We start from the raw sequence: 14,684 nt of genomic DNA on the forward strand, positions 1-14,684 counted from the left end.
TGTCTCGTTTTAATAATAAAGGGATGCGAATAATTAAAAAAAAAATAATGGGATTAATCAATTAAATGAAAAATGAATCATCATATTAATTGTTAAAATAATAATTTGTGACAACCCAAATTTCCTTCTACTGCTGTATGACATTTCTGCGCACTAATAGGAAAACATTGGCATATTTGTAGGCTTTGCAATAAGTGCACGGCGTTTACCATTTACTAGTGGGACAAAGCTACTAGTGTGCCTTCTGTTGCTACTAGTACTACAACAGAAGCACTACATTTTGAACTAATTTATGTCACTAGTAGTACTACTACCACAAAGTAGTCAGTCATCTAGTAGGGCAACTATAATACAAGTGAAGCATAACTTACCAGTGTGCGCTACTAGTATAGTACTACTAGTGAAGTGCTAGATGTTAACTGGTAGAACTTTATATCTACAGTAGTAGAATGTTAACTAGTAAAATGTAATATGACAGGCTAGATGTTAACTAGTAGAAATGTATATATAGTAGAATGTGAACTAGTAGAATTTTATGTTACTAGTAGCACACAACTACATATTACTAGTGAGGCAAAACTATGCACAAGTTGACATCTGTGCGCTGCTAGTGAAGTTCTTAATGTTAACTAGTAGAATGTTATGTCACTAGTATTACTAGTGCACAGTTTGGCCTCACTAGTAACATGTTCAGAGAGTACGACCTTTAGTTGGATGTCAAAAATGTAGCAGAAACTGGTAGGGTTCATAATGCTACTAGTGCGCGACACATGCCTACAGGTTGGATATGGTTGTTACACGTGCAGCATAAGAGTTTACTTGGAAGGTTTAATTGCGTAGTCGTAGGCTGAAAATGGCACGGGACCCTCAGCTGGACATTTTGGATGACGAACAATAAATGCGCGGCGCCAAGAAGCAAACTCCAGGCAGGAAGGCCAAGACTGCGATACGAACCCCCAAAGCCATCAAATCAAATACAGCCAAGTCCAAAAGAAGTGTTTATTCAAACAATATGGATTCATGTACAGTAGTTAAGTATCAGTGTTTCTTACAACGTAGCTCGCCATTTTATAACATGACCTAAAGTTATTGTCAAGCGTAACAAATATTTGCAAGCCGTCAAACGAGGTCGTTCGTCTCTGACATCTTTGCGATGCTTCTTAACATCACTTGGAGTGACGGTGGGGATAAAAAAATTAAAAAAAAAAAAGGGAAGAAAACACAAGACGCGCGTGTTGCTCGCAAATGGACGCACGTTTACAGTACAGTGATCATTTACAGTTCACATAGAGCAGGTTGCTTTCAGCTCGTTTAGCAGCCGCTATGAAAACGACACTCAACGAATAGTGTGCGGCACCCGACAGAGCGGCTGAAACTTACAGCACCTTTAATAAAAAAAAATAAAATAAAAAAAAAGTTGTAATTTTATTTGACTTGAAGTAGTGACAAAAGAGAAAAAAATCCTCCCGATTATTGATGACTTCAGTCGTGGTAAATGACGTCAGAAAAAAATCAGTCAGCACCGGTGGAATGATCACAGCCATTTTGTGTACCTTGGCTATAACTCCTCCTTTTCCACCCGCTCGGCCCCTCCCCCCTCCTCCTCCTTCTCCTCCTCTTTCTTCTCCTCCTTTTCTTCTTCTTCTTCTAGCGTGCCGGGTGGCTCGACCACAGCGGCGTCCTCGACGTGAGCCAACATATCCGCCATGAGGGCTTCCTCGAGCCGCCGCCGCACGCTCTGCACGAGGTCCTCCTGCTTCCTGAAGCACGCCGAGGAAAAGGAAAGGAATTTCAGTCGCCAGGCTTTCAAATGAGGACGACACCTTAAATGTGGGCTGCGCGACTTCATGTCGTCATTCTAAATTGCTACAACAAGTTCACCGTTTGCACTCTAGTAGTACAAGTTTACATTACTGGATTCAATGGAAGCTCTCATGTTGAAAAATTTTACATTTCGCGAAAAAAAAGAAAAGAAAAAAAGAAAGCATCTTTTACAGTATCGTTAATGACTTTGCTTTTATACTAACAGTATTTGACTTGGTTTTTGTTTGTTTGCCGTTAAGACTTCAACAACGTTATTTTAACCATTTAACTCATTCAAACCCCAAAACGTTTTTTTGAATACTTTGTCCTTCACTCCCAAAAACATATTTATATGTTTTTATTTTAATGCCAGCGAATATAGAAGGTTTTGATACAGCTTCTGCCATGAAGAGGTGGCTTAAAGTGAGGGTAGTTATGACAAAAAAACGGCCAGCAGGTGGCAGCAGAGTAAAAGAGATCAACCAGGGCTATTTTGCAACAAGCTCTTTTTGCCAGTGTTTTTCAACAGGTTTGTGAATAATGATAAAACCTATGGAGGACCAAAATTGCCAAAATTCTAAATAAATAAATGTCTAAAAGTGAAAATAAAAATGTGTATTTATATATATATATATATATATATATATATATATATATATATACTGTATATTATATATACATACATATATGTATTGTTATTTTTTATTTCATTTTCTATATTTTTTATACCAATTTTTATTTTCACTTTTAGTCATTTATTTAGTCATTTATTTATTTTGAATTTTGGCGGTTTTGGTCCTCCATAGAAATTTAGCTATATTCTAATGCTAATTGCTGAAAAATCTTTCTTTAGGTAAGTTCCGTGTTTGTATAGCAATAGAAGACAATATTCTGTGGGTCTGGCAAAATCAGTCAAAATCCAGTAAAACAGCTGCCGGGAGTGAAGGGGGTTGCTTCAGTGAAAATGACTGCTGGGAGTGAATTATGCTTTTATGATGGCAACAGTTTGCACCTGGAACCAATTACGTTTATTTACATTATTTCCCCAAATTGCTGACAAAAATCTGGCGGCACCGTGGGCCTAGCGGTTACCACATCTGCCACTAAGTCCTGAGGTTCGAATCGCACTTCTGGCCTTCATGTGAACAGTTCCTTTCGCTTGCCTTCCCAAAAACCACCACAATGTTTTTGTTCTGTGATTGTAACAACTTGGAAAAGCAGGGACTCTAAACATAAAAAAACACAGTGAGTATAATGAGAATAAACTTGTTTTATAAAGTGGAAGACAAGACAAGACGACTAAGTTGAGACAAGTCGGAAGTCACAAGAAGTCTTTAAGGGGCGTAGCCTAGTGAGTGACATCATAAAATATGTCCTGCCGCACACCGAGCAACGCGGCCGACCGCAATTTGAACTGACGCACAGTTTGAGGGGTTCTGCAACTACTGTCATTTTATATTTACCTGTGGCTAAAAAGTGAGCACGGAGTCTGTTGCCGAAATGTACGAGAGCAGTCAATACATTTCTTTATCATTCACTCTCCTACATTTTTTCCCCAAAGTTGAAAGATGACGTAATTTTTCACTTTCTTTTTTTGTCATTTTATGTTTATTATTGTTTTTGGGTTTTTTTGCATGGCGGTTGTGATCTGAACTTTATTTCTTCTTAATAGTGCACAATCTAGTTGCCAAATGGCATATATTATTATTTGTCGGCTTAAAACACTCACTGACTTAGTGGGTTTTTATTCAAGACAACAAATAACAGCACATTGAGCTTCTCCAAAACACAGGAAAGGAAGTTCTGAAGGTCCTTAAAATGCACTTGGGCTGCAATTATTCCAAAATATAACCTGCCACTCAGTTTTAGGTGTTCATCACTTAACCAGTAGAGGGCAGTCATGCACCAAACGTGCCCAGAAGAAGACAGTTACAGGAAGTTATTGACCTCATGTAGCTAACAGCTAGCTCTACCCTCGTTTACTCATGGAATAATGTTAAAGCATCGTCTGTAAGTGACTTTTAAGACACTGTTACATGACATAATGCTGTATGTGTGAACTAAATGGTAGTCGCTAGCATGTAAGCGCGCTAATGCTAATAGTGATTGCTAACCGTTTAGCATAGGCATAATTTTGTTGGTGTTTAACAATGCATATGTATAGAAGATAATAAATTCTGAGTACTTGTATCCACTCAATTCAACTTACGCTTTCTTAGAAACATGTGACATCAAACACTAAACATCTCTGAGTGAGTTTGGGCCACAATTAGCAAATTGCGAGCGTTCTCATTCGTGTGTTTGTTTTCCCGCCACTCGCTCAAGCGGCAGCGTCTTTCAAAGACCCACCTAATATCTTCATCCGTCACCACAAACGCCTTGCAGAGAGGCTGGGTGGTGTTGAGCCACACTCCCGGGTTCTTCTCCACGGCTGCCGTGAGCTGGCCCGTGACGGGGGCGGGGCTTGTGTGGAGGGCGCTAGCGATGGCGGACAGCAGCGTTTTGTCGGAACTCGCGGGGCCCACACCTGCGCACGGGGAAAAAAAGACGAAGATGCTTGAAAAGGCGTGACATGACAACCGACGGGGGCGCTGTTGTTTTTCCAAGCGCGGTCACCTTGTAGGCCTCTGGGAAGGTCCATGGTCTTCACCAGCTCGTCTGCAATGTCAAAGGCACTTAAGCCGCTCAGCTTCCTCTCCCAGAACAACTGTGAGTGAAAGCACAAACTGATTGCTTTACCTTCTAATGGGTGTCTCTTTCACATGTAAATGTACTTTATATTCAGATTTCTTTCATGATAAATTCCAGCTGTGGTATTTCAACGTGTGAAGAAATAGAACTGAATTGACCCCAAAAAATAAAAAAAAATAAAATCACAGCTGATAAAATGACATTGTGGATTATGATTCCGTTGACGGTGAACCCCCGATATAGAGGGAGCGTATTTCTCCCTCTTTTATCTTCTTAAATTGCTTTATCACTCCCACACACTTTAAACACAAACTTCTCCCATTTACTGTCAAAATATGAGAAACTATCATCAAACTATCATAAAAAGAAAGGCTACAAATCCTACATTTAAACCAGGGCTGGGTATCGGTTCCAATTTCCTCAATCAATTCGATTTCAATTCACAAGAGTTCAGTTCGAAAATAAATAAATAAATAGATTCAACTCAGTTCAATCCAATACTGATTATTTATGGAACAGCAATTCGGTAAAAACTCCACAAACATGAAATTCCCAATTAAGTTTTGCGGAGGCAGTGATTGGTTAAATGATTTAGTTTATTAACTCTTTGACTGCCAAAAACGTTAAATAACGTTTAGTAAAATCCTATGGAGGAGTGCCAAAGACGTTAAAAGACGTTTTTTTTCAAAACAGAGGTGAAACTAACCATTTTCTATTGTTGATTACTGAAAAACGGAATAAGGTAGAAACAAACTTTTTTTTCTGATGAAAGATGAGAGTCCAATCTTTCATTTGGTAGTATGTGTGTTTCCATAGTCCAAACACAACATTTTCTGTGGACCTTGAAAGATCAGTCAAAAATGCTTAAATCGGCTGGCACCCACGGCATCCCTTTTCTGAAAACGTCTGGCAGTCAAAGAGTTAATGAAAGCGGCACATCATGTTATAATCACTTAAATATTACGCAAACATTGACATCAGTAAGGATGAGATGAAAATATTTTCAACAATTGTAAACATAAATTAAAAATATTCTGAATTGTATGAAAGTGCAATAAATCAGTTCTTTCATAAATGTAAGAAAATACTTTTAAATTCACGTGAACAGTAAATTAAAAAAACTGTAAGATGGGAAAAAAAATGGGCCTTTAAAATTAAAATTTCTTATGAATTTATGGGGGGAAAAGAGATATCTAAAATAATCAAATCATGGTTTTGTGAATGGATATCAGGCTCGAAAATAAAATCATTTCAATTTCATTCGATTCTTTAAAACCAATGACACCAATATGGAAATAATAACGGCAAGCTATTTTTAGAACAGTCCCGCAGGCTAATCAATGTGGACCTTTGGGGGCTGGCTGGTGCTCAAATGGACCATTTTGGGGACTCCTGCAATCCCCGATTGGGATCATTTTCAACATTGAAACAAGTGCTACTTCAACACACGCAGAGCAGCAACACAACAAGACTCAAATCTGAACAAACGTGCGAACGATAGCTGATGTCAAGTCAAGTCATTAAGGTTTTTTTTCCACGGGAACAACAATAATATATTGAATCAATTGCACTTGAGATGTTATAGCAACAAAAGCATCTGAATATGAGCTTTTTTCTAATTTAAAATGCTTCAAATAGTGTCGGCATCATGACCTTGATGCCAAATAATGAAAGATGAGAGGAGTGGTGCGCCTGCCTCACCTGTTTTGGTTGGTCCACGGCCCTCTGCGGGTCCGTTTTCACCTTGTTGCTAGGGTGATTTGTTACTTTGGTCACCGGCTGCTTGAAGATGGAGGCCGTCTGGCGAACAGGCAGTGTTGTGTTCAAGTCTGGCTTGGCCTTTTCAAAGCAGACAGATGACAAACACGTCAATACTGGGATGAAAAAAAAAAAAAAGGGTTCCTATTTACAGCATGTTTGCTATTCGGACCGCGACTGGTGACCAAAATGTTATTAATCAAGAAAAATAGCACTAGAGGCACCAAATTTTATGTACTACTATATAGCAAACCAGCTACAATATATCGTTCTATGGGCACAACCCAACAGAGACACTAACTGTTGGTTGGAACTAGAACAGAAGGATTGTAATAACCTCAGACTTCGAGATTTACTCTTTATTACAACATCGATTAAGCGCCATAATTGTTTTAAAAACCCAATGATTTCCGCCACCGTGACTGCCTGGTGGAAGGCACTAGAATTGACAAAAGCCCAAGTGGAGCCCTGTGGACTTTCTCCCCTATGGCATAACCCCGACTTTCAACTTAACTCTTTGACTGCCAGACGTTTTCAGAAAAGGGATGCCGTGGGTGCCAGCCGATTTAAGCATTTTGACTGATCTTTCAAGTCCACAGAAAATTATGTGTTTGGACTATGGAAACACACATACTACCAAATGAAAGATTGGACTCTCATCTTTCATCAGAAAAAAAAGTTTGTTTCAACCTTATTCCGTTTTTCAGTAATCAACAATAGAAAATGGTTAGTTTCACCTCTGTTTTGAAACAAACGTCTTTTAACGTCTTTGGCACTCCTCCATAGGATTTTACTAAACGTTATTTAACGTTTTTGGCAGTCAAAGAGTTAACAACCAACGGCTTTATTTAGCTGTGTGGGAGCAGAAAGGAATTACACATCTCCACCATCTCTTCTCAGATAATATGTTTATATCATATACATCCTTGCTCCAAAAATACAAAATAAAAAACGGATTTTTTTTTACATTATCTACAAGTTAAAAATACGATAAAGAAAAAAATTCCAACACTTCGGGGTACGCTCCAACCGCCTGTTTTAGCTAAAGATATTAACAGGCTTTCTCCGACAACAACAAAAAAACTTTCAAAAATAGTTACTTTCATATGCTGATAAAATGTCTTTACCCATCTCGAAATGGGAGACTTGTCTATAGCACCGGAACCTGACTTTTGGATTCAAGTTTGTGAAAACGCATTTAAAATGACAAAACACACAAATTTACAACTTATCCAATATAAAATTATTCACAGAACATACATTACTCAATATATGATGAAGAAAATGGGACTCTCAGACTCCGACATTTGTCTCCAATGCTTACAAAACACTACAGACACTTATGTTCATGCTTTATGGTTATGTACTCCGGTTATGTATTTCTGGACTAAAGTCTTAGAAAAACTTTCCGCTATTTTGGACTGTAGGATACCTTTATCTCCAAACTTGTGTTTGCTAGGTTACCTAACAACAACTGACTTACTGTACCACATAAACAATTTCAATCTACACTTGTAGCCCTTACTATCGCTAAAAAAACAATTCTTGTTAACTGGAAAAATAAACAAACTCTGAATATCGACCAATGGTCTAACCTCCTCATAAATCACATTTTAATGGAAAAAATATCTGCCTCAAATAAAAACCAAATATCAAGATTTATAGAAACATGGTCTACGTATATAGAATTTTTTAACCTAATTCTGGTTACTTAATTCTGCCTGTTAGCGAGAGCCACTACATCGTGATAACTTACATTGATGTTTCTGCATTTGGCAATTTATTATTATATTATATTATTAGTATGGGATTTTTTTAATGGGCTTTAGGTGAACTGATGAATACACACACGCACGCACATACAAAAAATATATATATATATGTGTGTGTATATATATATATATATATATATATATATATGTATGTATATATATATATGTGTGTGTATATATATATATATATGTGTGTTTATATATATATATATGTGTATATATATATATATATGTGTATATATATATATATATGTGTGTTTATATATATATATATGTGTATATATATATATATATATATATATGTGTATATATATATATATGTATATATATGTGTATATATATATATATATGTATATGTGTATATATATATATATATATATATATATATGTGTATATATATATATATATGTGTATATATATATATATATGTATATATATATATATATATATATATATATATATATGTGTGTATATATATATATGTGTATATATATATATATATATATTTCAAAAAAATTACAAAAAAAAGAGAGAAAAAAAAACTTTTTTATTCATTTATTTCAAAAGGGAGAGCAATGATGATGTCAAATGGAATGAACAATACTGAGAAAGAAAAAGAAAAAGAAAAATAGCACTGTATTGTGTAGCAACAGAATAAGACATGAGCATGTTAATTGGATTTATTGAGCGTACTGTATTCATGTGTTTACCTTTAAGAGGCGTGGCCTCGCGAGTGACATCAGAAAGTGGAGTCGAAAAGCACCTTACGAGTGTTCTCGTTATTTGTACGTATGCTTGACGGTTGGATCCGTCTCAACAAACTGCAAGCTGAAAGTGCATTGGCGATTTTGGCTCTCCTTGCCCACATGTGAGGGCATCACACTGCCTTATCACTCAAATTTTCTTCCACTTAACTCATTCACTGCCAAAAATTCATATATTAAAAAAAAAATGATTATTAACAATTTGGGGCGACGGAATTAAAATTTTCAATCGTTATTAATCACATGACTTCACTAGTTAACTCACGATTAATCACAAATTTTATATCTGTTCTTAACTCTTTCACTGCCACTGACGTTAAAAGACGTCAAGTAAAAACCTACGGAGGGCCGCCAAAGACGTTAAAAGGCGTCATCCTTTTTTTTGGGGGGGGGGGGGGGTGGAGGAAAGCCTTCCCCAGCTGTGTTGAAAGTTTCAAGCAGGTCTAGTGAGCCTAATGACTATTTTTGGCCCCTAGATGGCAGCAATGACTCTCTTTTGACAAGATTGGGTAGGCGTCAGCAGAAGACGTGAGGCGGGGCTAGAGTGTTGAGGGGACATTGGCTGAAGAAGCCATAATGGCGACCGGTTACAAGCAGCTCACGGTCGAGCCGTTTTTTTCAAAGACGAAAAGCATCGACCAACGCTATAAAGAGCACATTGATGACGACGATGATCATCATCGATGATGATGATGGTGACTCCGAGGTTGACGGCGAAGTTGGAAGCGTTGACGCGGCGGCTATGACGACGTCATAAAAGGTTCACGGGCGAGCGATGTCAACACCGGAAAACGCGGAGCAAAACCGAGCACGCTCAGCGCGACGTTCAATCGGACGACGAAGAGTGCCCCGAGTCCAATGCATATTCATCGTTGAAGTGTGTACAGTCTGCTACTTGCTATTCCCCGGGAAAAAAGGCCGTCTGCATGCGAAACGGACAATGGAAAGTGAAAGTAATCTGTTGTGCAAACCCTGCTCCCTCTCCTTGCACGCAGGAGAGCGTTACAAAAAGAAAAACTGTATTTGAAACATCCACATAATTGTAAGTAGTACCACAGTTGCACACATTTGTAAATAGTTTGCGAAATTGTTTTGTCAAATTGTTACTCTGTTGAATGGAAATAAACGTATTTTGCGATCAAAAAACACTTTTTCATTGTCGGTGGTGGTGTATTACAGAAGTAAAGCACTATTTAGGTGTTTGTGGCATCGTTCATGGACAAAGAGAAGTGTAGAATTCACTAGAGTGCATGAAATAACATCGTTTCACAAAAAGCTCTTTTTCTCCGCTTTTTGTTTCAAAAGAGAGCATTTCGGTGAAACTAACCATTTTCTATTGTTGATTACTGAAGAACGGAATAAGGTAGAAACAAACTTTTTTTCTGATGAAAGATGAGAGTTCAATCTTTCATTTGGTAGTATGTGTGTTTCCATAGTCCAAACAACATTTTCTGTGGACCTTGAAAGATCACTCAAAATGCTTAAATCGGCTGGCACTGGGAACAACCCGTTTCTGAAAACGTCTGGCAGTCAAAGAGTTAATGTACAATATTTATTTTCTAGGTTTTCATACTCTTGTTAACAAAAGTGGAAAAAAATGTTAAACAAATAGAAATACTTCAAATTATTTTTTTACGTTTATAGCCGTCAAAGGCAGTGAATGAGTTGATTGAAATTTGGGCTTTGACAACTTACCCCTCAACATGCAGATTGTTAAACTCGACACTCTTCCTTCGCTGACACCCACGTCACTTACCAGGCTAGGCCCCGCCTTTTAAAGCTAAGCACACGCAAAGTCACAGATATTACAGTAGAATGTGAGGATGATGACCCAACTAAACAAAAATAATAATAACTGCACCTCACATGAAGACGATTGTTTTTAATAACACAAATTGCATTTTTGTCTGATTACTTGATTAATCGATGGGGTAATCGGTAGGATGCTATATTATCAAATTTGATGATAAATTGGGGCTGAAGTTTTTTTTTTAATTGAAATGACAGAAAAGTGTATTAGAACTTTTTGACATAAATGCAACATCAAGTCGATGTTAATGATAACAGCGCGTGCACTCCATTGATACACGAATAAGTAACAAGAAACAGAAGCAACACAATGCTAAGAAATGTCTGGGCAGCGTTGTCATGCTAATTTACCAGGTTCAATCAAAAATAAAGCCTCTTCTCAGCACAGCTACAAATTTCCTAACGTGTGCAGTTGGCCGCCTCGGTGTCGAAATAGACTCATTAAATTCTTCCCTGTAGTAAAACAATAACTGAGTGCGGTGATAAAGCACATTATACATCACTATTTATAGGCACGGTAAACTTTTTCTTTTTTACAGGGAGAGCTCACTTGTGAGTGCCCTTTTGTACAAATATTTTGCTTTCTGGGACAGGAGAAGCTAAAAGAGTATGCAAGAAGTTAAGCTTAACCCCCCCCCCCCCAATGATTTACAATAATCTATTGTAAGAGTTCAAACGAGTGCAACAATGTGGAGATAGAAATGTTTGTTTTGGGCTGCAATGACTATCAAATATCTCAAATCATTTGATTGCACACAAAGAGGCTTGATGTTAAATCTTTTCCTCCCACAGCCAAGCATGCTCATTCACTGGCAACCACATCACTCACCAGGCCAGGCCTGCTTTTTAAAGCCTAAAAATACCTCCACCTCACATGCGCTTAGTAATGAAAAAATATTTTTATCCGATTACTCAACTGGATTACTCAAAAACATTCGATATCTCCACTCTGGAAGACACAATTCTGTTCAAGATCATAAAATCATTGCTAAAATATTTTTTTAAAAAATCTGGAAGAGAGTCTAAATGTTGATTCTCACCCGGATTTGGTGGCTGTGCCCACTTCGATGGACTTTGGTAAGGAGTAAATGTGCGGCACGAGACTGGCTGGCCTCCTCCATGTGAAAGTTGTTGGCTGGCGCACGCACCGTGTGCGGCTTTGCGAGGACACGCCTGACTGGCACACTGCAGAGGAAACGCACACACACATCAACTTGATGATACCAATGAAAACGGCACAAGGATTTATGACTTCACCGTCCGTGTGAGCTGATCATGCTCAGTTTTTGATTGCTACCACTTGAGAAGTATTCACTTAACATGTTGCGCTTGTCATTTTGTGGAGTGGAAAACTAGTTTGATTGTTTGAGAAGACTTGGTTACGGCCGTCGTAACCGTTAGAGCTACTATACTATAAATATCAAACATAATAATATTTTGTAATGAAAATAAATTAATATTTGCAGACTTGTTTTTGTCATTTTCTTCTGTCAAAGTATGACGTGTTTTTTTCCCCAAACTCATTATAAACGAAGTTAGTAGTAATATAATTAGGGCTGGATTTAAAAAAAAAAAATCTATATATCGATATCGAAACTTTTAAATATGGCTACCAAATGCAAATGTTCCCGTCTGTTATTCCAAGAGGAGTCCAGTGTTTGTGCCACTTTATTTACATAGTGCTGTGGTTGTAAGCGATTTAAATAATTTTTTTTTATTGTTTTGATCAGGTCATGTTCAATAAAACATACATGATTCAATTTTAAATCATACTAATGCACCAAGTAAGATCAAGAAGTTTCTATTTGCAGCATTGATACTTCTGAGAATGTCTTCCATATAAAAGTAAAATTGGCACTGCATGAAATCCTTAACTGAATCGAAAATGTATATGATCTGAACCGATACCCAGCCCTAATTATGATTATTATTATTATTACTACTTGTACGTCTGATTGTGGCCAGTTAGGGCAGCAACATTAGGTGTGACTTTTCCCGCCTTAGCAGTACAATGACAGGTGCGCGAAGACGTCAATCAAACACGTCCACGCCCACACAATGTTCATCAAGTCAAAGCATAGCAATGGCTGCTCATGTTGAGCACATTGACGAGGAGGAGGAGGAGGAGGAGGAGGAGGAGGAGGAGGAGGAGGGCACGTTGCTAGGACGACAAAACCACGAACATGTTCTAGCTAACATTATCCATAACACGTGCTTATTTATTATGTGCATATAATCCCAGTGTTGTTTTGTGCACGTCTACATGAAACAAGTACACGGATGCATACGCAAAACTCGATAATGAGGACCCATACCACACAAAGCGAGTTAGTGAGATTTTCTACGATAACTCAAGTAACACATATCGAAGCGTATTCACAATTAAAAGGTGTAAAAAGACCCCGTGAGAGTTTTGTTCCAAGCAGCCGACGTCGCTCAAGTCAAGCGTGTGTAAACAATGAAACTTAGCTAGCTAATCAAGCTAGCGCGGACGGCAGACCGCGCCAAGTACCGTACGACTAAATATTCAACAAAGTAATGTTATTGTGCATAACAAAGCTACAAACAAGCATTTGGTTATCTCCAACTCTGGAGTTGGGAGAACATTTGTTTGGTTTGCAAGACGCGTGTACGCATTTCCTGCTGCACAAACTTTCATTGAAGAAGAAGAAAAAAAAACTCCCTCCGGTGTAAAAACATTCAAGTCCTACTCACCTTTTGCGTTCCATACTCCCAAACGTCCCCGTTCGGCGTGCAGGCCGGCTCTTCAAAAGTGGCAAATGTCAACTAGCAAGCTATGCTAACAACGCTGTCATGAATTTGCACGGTGAGATTTGTTTATCGATCACCATTCCTCAGGCAGGACCTTTCCACGCCAAGATTACTCCGCCCACCACGTCACCTCCCTCGATTGTACTGTAAATCCATCCGCGGCACTCACTTGAACTAGTACGGAAGTGACGATAGTGAAAAGCGGAAAGTAGGGGTGCCCAAACCGAGGCCCTGGGACTTCAAGGATCCGCGAGCTGTAGCTTGGCGGTCCGCATGTGTAAATAATTGTTTAAAAAAAAAAAATTCACGTAATGTTATGGTTAAAAAAGTTTACAGCAAGTACCACCATCATGCATTCAATTAAAATATTTTGCACACAAAAGTGTAATCAAAATTTGACTAGAATACTTTTGAAACAAAACATAAGGACTAAACACAAATGCATCACACATCCTTTCCACTTTGTTTTTGCCAAGATTACAACTTTTTTCTTGAAAAGATGCACTTGTATTCTCATAATTTTTGTCTGGAAAAAAAAAGGAAATAGTTATCCTAACATTACAATGAGGCCCATCCATCCATTTACTACCGCTTATCTGGGGTCGGGTTGTGGGGGCAGCAGCTTTAGGCGGGAAACCCAGACTTTCCTCTCCCCAGCCACTTCAACCAGCTCCTCTGGCAGGATCCCAAGGCGTTCCAAGGCCAGCTGAGAGACATAGTCTCTCCAGCGTGTCCTAGGTTGTCCCCGGGGCCTCCAACCCCGATCCGCCTGTCGATCTCCATCCTGCCCTCACTCGTGAACAAGACCCCAAGATACTTGAACTCCTCCACTTGGGGCAGGATATTATCCCCGACCCGGAGAGGGCACGCAACCCTTTTCCGACTGAGGACCATGGCCTCGGATTTGGAGGTACTGATCCTCATCCCAACCGCTTCACACTCGGCTGCGAAACGCTTCAGCTGCGCCAGAAATTCTGTCTATAAACATGAACAGAATCGGTGACAAAGGGCAACCTTGGCAGAGTCCAACCCTCACAAGAAACAAATTCGACTTACTGCCGGCAATGCGGACCAAACTCTGACAACGGTCGTACAGGGACCTCCACAGGACTTCCCGAGGGACACAGTAGAACGCCTTCTCCAAATCTACATAACACATGTAGACCGGTTGGGCGATCCTCGAGGATCCTGCCGAGGGTGTAGAGCTGGTCCACTGTTCCACGGCCGGGAAGAAAACCACACTGCTCTTCCTGAATCCGAGATTAGACTTCTGGACGGACCCTCGTCTCCAGAGGAGTGCGATCCCTCTATAGTT

The 14,684-nt window shown here is 38.8% G+C and overlaps 1 protein-coding gene across 1 annotated transcript; it reads right to left on the reverse strand.

Annotated features, from left to right (window-relative positions):
- Positions 1-985: 985 nt before the first annotated feature.
- On the reverse strand, positions 986-13,532 carry LOC144043840 (methyl-CpG-binding domain protein 3-like). The gene is made up of 6 exons (XM_077557855.1): positions 13,313-13,532; positions 11,638-11,782; positions 6,196-6,333; positions 4,420-4,510; positions 4,153-4,330; positions 986-1,760 (listed from the first exon to the last, which is right to left on the reverse strand). Exons 1-6 carry the CDS (start codon positions 13,324-13,326, stop codon positions 1,559-1,561), a joined length of 768 nt encoding a protein of 255 aa, XP_077413981.1. The 5' UTR covers positions 13,327-13,532; the 3' UTR covers positions 986-1,558.
- Positions 13,533-14,684: the final 1,152 nt, after the last annotated feature.

This window comes from Vanacampus margaritifer, chromosome 2 (genome assembly GCF_051991255.1).
Source record: "Vanacampus margaritifer isolate UIUO_Vmar chromosome 2, RoL_Vmar_1.0, whole genome shotgun sequence".
Taxonomy (NCBI): domain Eukaryota; kingdom Metazoa; phylum Chordata; class Actinopteri; order Syngnathiformes; family Syngnathidae; genus Vanacampus; species Vanacampus margaritifer.

Coding starts and splice junctions, on each gene's coding strand:
- LOC144043840 (XM_077557855.1), bottom strand. Junction 4,331..4,419: donor CCTTCCCAGAGGCCTACAAG/GTGACCGCGCTT, acceptor CCCCGTGCGCAG/GTGTGGGCCCCGCGAGTTCC. Junction 1,761..4,152: donor GTGACGGATGAAGATATTAG/GTGGGTCTTTGA, acceptor GGCGTGCTTCAG/GAAGCAGGAGGACCTCGTGC.